This window comes from Rhinoderma darwinii, chromosome 11 (genome assembly GCF_050947455.1).
Source record: "Rhinoderma darwinii isolate aRhiDar2 chromosome 11, aRhiDar2.hap1, whole genome shotgun sequence".
Taxonomy (NCBI): Eukaryota; Metazoa; Chordata; class Amphibia; order Anura; family Rhinodermatidae; genus Rhinoderma; species Rhinoderma darwinii.
Window position 1 is genome coordinate 28,038,964 of NC_134697.1, and position 10,751 is coordinate 28,049,714.

Consider the following 10,751-nt stretch of genomic DNA (forward strand, 5'->3'; position numbering starts at 1 on the left):
GGCCTATGCTCAGTGGAATGGGAGTCAGAAGTAGATATAATTACAACTGTTTCCTACCACTGTAGCAGCCATATTGGTATCTTTATAAATGGAGCATGACGCTGGCCATTATCTATGCGATTTTTGATTTGCATAAATGATCACTTACCTCTCCTTTTCACCTCCAGGCACAGCCAAACTAGGTCCTGATGCCGTGCAGCTCTCCACACAAGGTCCTGATGCAGGGTGGGGAAGCACCTAGTGCTGGAGATGAAGAGGAGCAGGATAGTCTGGGGTCTGACTTCATTTTTGGTCTGGCCTGGGGTACAAATGCTCATTCATCCGATTATTGGCCTGTGTAAAAGGGCCTTTATTCTTGAGAGACAACCAAACCACCTGTCTATTATCTGTGATTACATTAGTCTTTTGAGAGAGAGGAGATCTACTAGACTCCAAGCAGAACATGCAAGACTGCTAACAGCCAGGGAGCGTTTTGTGTATGTATTTATATTGTTTCCATTGTCTTCATGGGGAGCTGTATAAGTAATGTATGCAGAAAGCCCCCTACAGTGGTGGTTGTAGAGTGGCTGGAATTTTATAATTTACATCTATGGATGTGTCAAGGGAAACTGGGGTGGTGGGCTCTGAATCAGAATAAGCTGAACTATAACCCCCTATTGTCACGCAGGGTCTGTGGACCCACTGGGTCGTACCACCTTGGCGGTAAGGCAGCTGGCCAACAGGGCGCAGTTGAAAGTCTATAGTTCGTATAGGTACCTGTGGCAGCTCAGACAGCAGCAGGGCAGGCTCGGCTGGGACTAGGCAGCAGGCAGACGTCAGGCGAGGTGAAGCAGGTCAGACGTGGATACAGCAAGACACGACTTTGGCAGAGCACAGTGCTCAACTAAGAAGGTATGGAATGCTAGGAACTGGAACAGGTACAGGTAACACACTAGGAGGCCATCACATAGACAGACTAAAAATACACAACAAAGCTCAGGCGTGGGAGGATGGGGATGGGACCATCTTATAGCCCAGGGTGCTCTGAAGCAATCAGCTCAACTACAAACATGCGTGTGCTCTGGCTTCTCAAGTCTGGACTGAGCTCGTGAGCGCACCCTGGGGGTCACTGTGGAGCAGGACGGCCGTATGTGCAGACATCTCTTGAGAGAAGGGTGTCGACTGGATGGAAGGAGTTCGTGGTCAGCGACCACGGACATTACACCTATAAAGGTAAATGATAAAATGAAACAGCGGTGAAAAGTTACAAATTAATCGATCTAACAAGAAAGACTTTAAGGTGTTGTCCGTTAGGTCATAGGGGGGGGCTTAGGTCAATGAGGGGAATCCACTGCTTGAGTACCCCATCTAAAAAGCAGTGTTGTGGTAATTTAATGCAATATTTGGTGCTTAGAAATTACACTAATAATGTGATAGAATTTTTTTGTATACCTGGAGTTTGTCCATAGGTGGTGTATGGCACCACACCATCTGGATTTCATTTTCTGGATACTCCAGGGGATTATTGTGCATTGCTTATTTGATTCAACCCTGGCTGTGTCAGGGGTATTTGTATTAAAAAGAATTACATAGAGTATTTTATTCTGAATAATGAATAAAGATTATGTTTTATGAAGAGCTCCCACTCTGTGATACTGCTTGTTTCTTTGAGGAACCCACATATTGATTTCAGTGATAATATATGTTATTCATACTGTATAATATGCGCCATGTAATCTGTATATTAAATGATTATATTTTGTTTCAGGCAGCGCTGCCCCAGGACCGGTACCAAAGGGAGTAATTCGGCTTTACAGCATGAGATTTTGCCCCTATGTCCAAAGAGCAATGCTGGTCCTAATTGCCAAAGGAATCAAGTAGGCACCTCCTTTTATCAAGTCTCTAACCTACATATTTGCGTCAAATTTTTCCCATTGCTATAAAGCTATTCCAATATTCTGTGATCTTAAAGGGAATGTGTTGCTAGAATTTTTTTTTAGTTAAACTGTTAGTCAGTAAATGATTACACATTGTTCTAATTTTTTCACGAGTCAGGAAATATTATAAATTAGATTCTAATTTATAACATTTCCATGTGCTGGTCACTAGAGATAGCAATTCCCAAAATTGCAGCATTGCAATGTGGTAAAGCAACCTCATTGCTTTATGCTGCAAATTTGGTGTAGACACACACGCTCTAGTGTGCTCACACAAAGCCCCCTCCTTTATCCTGGCTAGTGCCAGGAGAAAGGAGGGGGTTGAATGTTCAAACCTCCTACACTGTGTGCCGCCATTTTTTGAGCGAATGCACAGTGTAGGAGGATTAGATACAGTGTAATCACACAGTATAACACGAACATACAAAAACATAACTTACAGGAGAATGATCAAGGAGGACCAGGGAATAATTAAACCTTTAGGGTTTGGGAAAAGTCTGAGGTTTTCAATATATTCTTCTAAAATATGACTTCAATGTTGCAAGCACTCATGTGTTTAGAAGCGGGATTTACTTTTTACTAACCGGTTTCCTTTTTCTGTTCAGACATGAAGTCATCAACATTAACTTAAGGAGCAAACCGGACTGGTTTTTTGAGAAAAGTCCTCTGGGTTTGGTGCCATCTATTGAAACCACTGATGGTAAAATAATCTATGAATCTCCAATTGTTTGCGACTACCTAAATGAAGCCTTTCCCGGGACTAAGCTGACCCCAGCAGACCCCTATGCAAAAGCTCAACAGAAGATTCTTCTAGAGCAATTCTCTATGGTAGGAACTTTGAAAAGTAACAAGATGGGCTAAACACAGCTGCACTGGGTCACAGGCTAGGTCATCTATCATTGTTAGCACACCAGTGTCCTCGAGGTTATGACTAGGCTTTTTTGATATAGTTGCAGTCACAGTTTTATACTGTGAATGGTCCCAAGTTCTTAGTGGTGTAACATAAGGTAACGACAGCTTGTGATGCTACAACAGTGACCTCCTAAATGGCCATTGTTTCAGATTGCTTAAGACAAGTCAATTGGAAAAAATAAAAACCTATGTGACCTTCTTAATTGTGTCATTGTTAGAGTCTGCCATTTTGCCCACCAAATAAGCTTCTACCAGGTCAGTGCAGCCCTCAATGACCTGGACATTTATCTGTATGTAACTATGTGTATTTTTTTCCTTTAGGTTACACCTATATTGTACAATATTCTGATGGCCAGGAAGAAAAATGAAGATTTCACAGAGTTAAAGACTAAGTTTTTTGAGAAATTCAAAAAATTTGAAGAGGTAACTCCATTTTATGATGATATATATAAAAATAAATTAATCCCCGTGTCAGGCAAGAGAGGTGTAAATGTATGGGGTTTTAAAATACCCCATTCACTTCTGGCATGAAAAAAATCCGCTGTGGATTTTAAAATTCGCATCATTCCCTATCTGTTTCGGAAATGCTGCAGATCTCATTTATTGGAAATGTGATTAATTTGCGGATAAATTCTACATCAAAAAGAAATCCGCGTGTAACACATGCATATTTTGGTTAGGCCTAATGCACACGACTGTAATGATTTTTCGGTCTGCAAAACCACGGATCCGTTGCGGTCCATATTTCCGCTAAATAGCTTCCGTAGTGCAGCCGTGTTATATCCGTATTCACGGATCCACAAAAAAAAGAAAGGCTGGAATTGGTCCCAAACCCCTGAGTAGGTCACATGATCTGTAAAATTACATGTCCTGAGTTATTGCGGCCCCCAGACAGAACCTTGAACATCAGTCGTTTGCATGGGGCAATATTAATAAATGGGTCCGTGCTATCCGCAATATATAGGATAGAACATGGACAAAAAACGACAGTCATGTGCATTATACCTAAGGGCTCTTAGGCCGGTTCCACAGTGTAATTTTTATGCCGTGTGTGAACCCAGCTTTAAGGAAATTCTGAATTAATAGAGGGAGGCCCTTTTTTTTAAAAAACCTCTACCAATTAGTCAGATTGGAAAGGGTCTACAGAGAGCATCTATATATATCTCTCTCTCCTTTAGGCCTCATTTACACGAGCGTGTGTGTTTTGCGCGCGCAAAAAACGCAGTGTTTTGCGTGTGCAAAAGGCACTTGACAGCTCCGTGTGTCATCCGCGTATGATGCGCGGCTGCGTGATTTTCGCGCAGCCGCCATCATAGAGATGAGGCTAGTCGACGCCCGTCACTGTCCAAGGTGCTGAAAGAGTTAACTGATCGGCAGTAACTCTTTCAGCACCCTTGACAGTGCATTCCGATCACCATATCGAGTAACCTGTTTAAAAAAAAAGAGGTTCGTACTTACCGAGAACTTCCCTGCCGTTGCCTTGGTGACGCGTCCTTGGTGACGCGTCCTTGGTGACGCGCCTCTCTTGACATCTGGCCCCACCTCCCTGGATGACGCGGCTGTCCATGTGACCGCTGCAGCCTGTGCTTGGCTTGTGATTGGCTGCAGCTGTCACTTAGACTGAATTGTCATCCCGGGAGGTCAGACTGGAGGAAGAAGCCGGGAGTTATCGGTAAGTCAGAACTTTTTTTTTTTTTTTACACGTTCACGTATATTGGGATCGGAAGTCACTGTCCAGGGTGCTGAACCAGTTTAACTCTTTCAGCACCCTGCACAGTGACTGTCTCCTGCCGGGTTCGGTCAAAACGAGTTCGGCCGAACCCGGTAAAGGTCGGTTCGCTCATGTGTAAGACACTCCGTTCGGATGTTTGTAAACAGAAAAGCACGTGGTGCTTTTCTGTTTACTTTCAGTTTGACAGCTCTTGCGCGAATCACGCAGTTCGCACGGAAGTGCTTCCGTGCGACCTTCGTGGTTTTCACGCACCCATTGACTTCAATGGGTGCGTGATGCGCGAAAAACTCAGAATTTTAGAACATGTCATGAGTTTTACGCAACACACTCGCGCTGCGCAAAATTTACGCATCGTCTGCACTGCCCCATAGAGTAATATAGGTGCGTACGACACGCGTGAAAAGCACGCGCGTCACACGCGAGTATATTACACTTGTGTAAATAAGGCCTTAGGCCAACTTCAGATGGCCCTAATACAGTCGTATTGTAACATTTGTATTACAGCAGCAACACCTAGACCCCCCCCATAGTAAAACTCAACTAAACTTAGATCGTCATAGAACCCATTGGTGATCGAAGTTCTGTTTTGTAAAACTCCGGTGGGTCTGACTGTAATCTGGACATTGGCCTTGGCGACGCGTGACATCTATGCTCGTCATGAGCAACTAGATGTTACCGCATCATGACGAGCATAGATGTCATGCTGATCGCACCGGCACAAAGTATGCCTGCACGATCAGGAGCAGGGCAATGGCTGTAATACGCAGCCCAGCTTTAATGGCGGAGATCAAAGAAACTGTTGATTTCCATAGTTAACCCTTTCAATGCTGCGATCAAAGCTAATCGGAATCCCTGTGACGTGATCGAGGGACATACCTTCTATGGAAAAAGAGCCCAGGGTCCATTGAAGGACCCCAGAGCTGTCTGACTATATATTTCCTGTTATTAGGGCACAGGCTAATGTACTGGCATATAGATATATGCCAGTACGTTCAAGTCAAAAAATGTAAATCTAAGTAAAAAATCTCAGTTTAAGAGTAAGAAAAAAAAAAGTAGTGTAAATTTAAAAAAATAAAGACAGCAAATAAATTACACACAAATGCCGTTATTTACAATAAATAAACTGTATTAAATAGAAGTCCCAAAACATAAAATAATATACACTTATTTGGTATCATCACAATCGTAACAACCTGCACGACAAATTTATAGCGTCATATATGATGATCAGTATATGCTGTAAAAAAACGGAACTGCTTATTTTCTGCATTTTTGCCAAAATAAAAATATTAATTAAACTATAATGTCAATTTACCCAAAAATAAAGTAAAAGTCAACCCGCAAAAAACAAAATTTCATACAGCTACGTCTAATAAAAAATAAAAATATTATAGGTGCCGAGATGCAAAAAACAAAAAAAAATTGAAAATGGTTCTGTCCTCAAGACCAAAATTGGGCAGGTCCTTAGGCCCCATGCACACGACCGTGTTCAGTCCATGATATATGGTCCGCATGTCCCGAACCGAACACAGTGCAGGGAGCCGGGCTCCTAGCATCATACTTATCTATGACGCTAGGTGTCACTGCCTGTCCGTGGAACTACTGTCCCGTACTGTAATCTTGTTTATATCACGGACCGAACACGGTCATGTGCATGGGGCCTAAGGGTTAAGTAGATATTATTTCTATAGCATCAATATCGTGAATATGTATACTATTGCTTGCAATCATATTTGCCTTTTTGGACACAGTACATTATTACAATGGATACAAAGGTTGTTTGTTTGTTTTTTTATTTTTGTATCTTGTAAATCTTGGGTGGATTGAATTTGAAATAATTCCTTGCATTTTCTAAAATGTTTTATTGCTTTTTGTGTATTGCAGAATTTGTTTTAATTTTATAGGTACAGTATAAAATTAGCATTTTATCTTTTTAACTCTTATTTCCAGATACTGACTAAAAGGAACACCCCTTACTTTGGTGGAGAGTCTGTGTCTATGATTGATTACATGATCTGGCCCTGGTTTGAGCGGTTTCACATTTCTGATGTTACAGAGTGAGATTTTTTTATTTCTTTTTTGCTATGCTGTTTATACCATACCCTGTGTATTGTTGTAGTATGATATTGTTAAAGGGAATCTGTCATCTCCCAAAAGCCCAACCTACACTACAGTAATCCGTAAATGGCTTAAAAGATGCCGTTTCCGAATCTGCCATTTTTATCTTTAGGGCGGGTTCACACGTGGCGGAATTTCACTTAAATTCCGCTGCGGACACTCCGCAGCGTTAATCCGCAGCGGTGCCGTTTGTCCATTGACTTACACTTTAATTTAGCAGTGTTCGTTTAGACGAGGCGTAAAATTCCGCTGCGGAGCATAGGCTGCGGAGCGGAATTTGGTGTCCGCAGCATGCTCTGTCTGTTGCGGAGCAGTGGCGGACTCATGGCGGAATTTCTCCATTGACTTCAATGGAGAGTCAAAATTCCGCAATGAAGTCCGCAGATCTTATGTGTGCTGCGGAGCGTATTGTTTTTACTACCATGACATTTCTTCATTCTGGCTGGACCTATGTATTTCTAGGTCTACAGCCAGACTGAGGAAGTCAATGGGGCTCCCGTAATGACGGGAGCGTTGCTAGGAGACGTCTGTAAATAGTCACTGTCCAGGGTGCTGAAAGAGTTAAGCGATCGGCAGTAACTGTTTCTGCACCCGGGACAGTGACTACCGATCTCAATATACATGTATCTGTAAAAAACATATAAGTTCATACTTACCGAGAACTCCCTGCTTCTGTCTCCAGTCCAGCCTCCCAGGATGACGTTTCAGTCTAAGTGACGGCTGCAGCCAATCACAGGCCAAGCACAGGCTGCAGCGGTCACATGGACTGGTGCGTCATCCAGGGAGGTCGGGCTGGATGCCGAAAGAGGGACGCGTCACCAAGACAACGGCCGGTAAGTATGAAATTCTTTTACTTTCCCTAGGGAAAGTGCTGTCCCTTCTCTCTATCCTGCACTGATAGGGAGAAGGGAAGCACTTTTCCCGCAGTCCGCAGCAGCTAGTCCGCATCAATTTTCTGCACATTTTGTGCAGATCCGCAGCAGAATCTGCAACGCAGATTCTGTGCGGCATTGATGCGGACAGTTGCGGAGGAATTCCGCCACGTCTGGCCGTGCCCTTACTCTCACTTGCATTCCTCCGCTGTAGGGGGTTGTGTGCTGCATGCTGATGAGTCTAAGGGTATGTGCACACACACTAATTACGTCCGTAATTGACGGACGTATTTCGGCCGCAAGTACCGGACCGAACACAGTGCAGGGAGCCGGGCTCCTAGTATCGTACTTATGTACGATGCTAGGAGTCCCTGCCTCGCTGCAGGACAACTATCCCGTACTGTAATCGTGTTTTCAGTACGGGACAGTAGTTCCACGGAGAGGCAGGGACTCCTAGCATCGTACATATGTATGATGCTAGGAGCCCGCCTCCCTGCACTGTGTTCGGTCCACTACTTGCGGCCGAAATACGTCCGTCAATTACGGACGTAATTAGTGTGTGTGCACATACCCTAAGGCCCCATGCACACGACTGTAAAATCACCTGTAATTACGGACCCATTCATTTCTATGGCAGACAGACACCTTCCCGTATGTCTACGGGAGGGTGTCCGTGCCATAGAAACCAGCCCAAAAAAATAGGACATGTCCTATCTTTTTATTTTATGGACTGTGCTCCTATACTTTGTAATGGTAGCACGGCTCGTAAAACTGTCCGGCTGTCCGCGGCCGGCTGCGCCCGTAATTACGAGTCGCAAGAAGTTGAGTCTAAAGGTATGTTCACACGCCTTATTTTCGGGCCATAAACGGCCGAAAAATCGGAAGCAGAAGGCCTCCAAACCACTGCCCATAGATTTCAATGGGAAAAACGGCGTTCTGTTCCGACGGGGCGGTTTTTTACACGGCCGTTTTGAAAAACAGCCGCATAAAAAAACTCCCGCGGAAAAAGATTTTTTAAGCCATTTTTCATTGACTCTATAGAAAAACTGCTCCAAAAATGCCACGAAAAACGCGAGTTGCTTAAAATCAAGAACTGTTTTCCCTTTAAAACAGCTCCGTATTTTCAGACTTTTTTTTAAGCGTGTGAACATAGCCTTAGGTTGCTTAGCTTTCCCCTCCCACAATCTTGCAGGTTATAATGCTCTGAACCTATGTACAGTATAAGGCTATGCACACACACAGTTCAGTGTATACATCTGCAATAGACTATAATAGCCAAAAAAAACCTGTGTATTCTGATCCTGAAGTTATACTCCCTTCCATCTGTCCTCTATTTCTTGCTAATAGAAATTTGTTGTGTCAGCAAGCTGTAGGGTTCGGATATGTGGCAATATGACTGTAGGATCAGACCACACACGATTTGTTTGTAGTCTGTTACCATGGAAACATAAGTCTCCATAGAATCTCTAGACACAATGATTTGTCTTATTTATTTTTTTAGCAAAGTTGCTTCATTGTTAATTTCAGATAAAGTGGAACAAAAACAAAATTTGTTTGCAAAGGTGACCCTTTTCTTGAAAGGGGACCTGTCATCATATCAATAGAGCTGACAAGTTCTTTTTAGAAGTATGAAAAGAGTATCCGGCACACCAATTTGAGGTATAGGTAATTTTTATTTTGTTTTTAATGCCAGTGGCAGAGTGCGACATTCAGGGCGACCTTCTTCAGGCACTGAGTCGTGCTGGTTAGACAGTATGGACGAGTGCGTATCAAAATACTGGCGGCTGGCCGCTGAGTGTTGGGGCCAGTATTTTGATATGCGCTCGTCCATACAGTCTAACCAGCACGGCTCAGTGCCTGAAGAAGGTCACCCTGTCCGAAACGTCGTACTCTGGCATTAAAAACAAAATAAAAATTACCTTCTATCTCAAATTGGTGTGCCGGATACTCTTTTCATACTCCTCATTGGGTTGGACCCCTATCTGTGCAAAACCCTTTTTTTCGCCCCCGTATCTGCTGCTATCTGAACATATATACAAATCTTTTTAGAAGTAGATTTCCCGACATGAAGCCTGGAATAGCTGTTAGAACCTGTGGTAGCTGTAATGGCAGCCATATTAATTGTTATTCAATTTCCCAATAACAGATATAACTAGGAAATGGTTGAATTAAAATGATCAAGCAAATTACTCTATTGTATGGTTAAAAGGGTTGTCCAGGCACCGATAACTGATGACCTATCCGCAGGATAGGTTATCAGTATATCATCGGTGGGGTTCAGACACCCAGACCCCACACCGATCAGCTGCACCGGCTGCCTCCGGGAGCCGGATGTTATGCAGGGTATGCAGCATTCGGAGCAGGAAGCAGAAGGCTCCGACTACTGCATTGCGGCCGTTCTGCAGAACAGCAACTCTGCTCCTATTCACTTGAATACTGCAGCTCGGCCGCTATTCCGTGATAGGAGCCATCTGCTGTTGGAATGGACATCTGTAGACAGCTGGAGCAACTGATCGGTGCGGGGTCCGGGTGTTGGACTCCCACCGATCATATACTGATGACCTATCCTGTGGAGAGGCCATCAGTTGTCTGTGCCTGGACAACCCCTTTAATGCTATTTTAGATTTTATACTTGGGGCTTTTATGGACGTGACTGTATCCACAATATTTGTTTTACATTTATCTAGGGTTTTGGAGAAGACGCCACAGATCAAAACCTGGTGCAAGCTTATGATGCAGAATCCAGCTGTTAAAGAAACCTTTACTGAACCGGATGTGATCACGGGCTTTTTCAAACTATTTTGTGAGGAGAGTTTAGATGCGGCTGATTATGGCCTTGACTAAAGTCATCAATAAGGCCCAATGCACACGACCGTAGTTTTTATCTGTAATAACGGATAATCTGCAGACCCATTCATTTCTATAGGCCACGGACACCTTTCCATATATTTACGGATTTGTGTCCAGGTCATAGAAATGATCCGCCAAATATAGAACATGTCCTATTCCGCAATTGCAATAGAAGTCTATGGGCATGTGCAATGTAGCGGACAGCTACGGACGTGCATCCATGGCCGTCTGTAATTGCGGAAGCTGTGCTATGCGACCGCAGGGGATTCCCCAAGAAAATGGTGCTTGATTGATCATGTGACCTTTTCAAGGGGTTGGGACATGTTGGTGACATCATTTGTAGCCTCTTTT

At 43.6% G+C, this 10,751-nt stretch overlaps 1 protein-coding gene across 1 annotated transcript; it reads left to right on the plus strand.

Annotated features, from left to right (window-relative positions):
- Positions 1–1,749: 1,749 nt before the first annotated feature.
- LOC142663642 (glutathione S-transferase omega-1-like) lies at positions 1,750–10,394 on the plus strand. The gene is made up of 5 exons (XM_075842389.1): positions 1,750–1,856; positions 2,522–2,744; positions 3,150–3,251; positions 6,511–6,617; positions 10,238–10,394. The coding sequence occupies exons 1-5, from the start codon at positions 1,798–1,800 to the stop codon at positions 10,392–10,394; spliced, it is 648 nt and encodes a 215-aa protein (XP_075698504.1). The 5' UTR covers positions 1,750–1,797.
- The last annotated feature ends 357 nt before the right edge of the window (positions 10,395–10,751 follow it).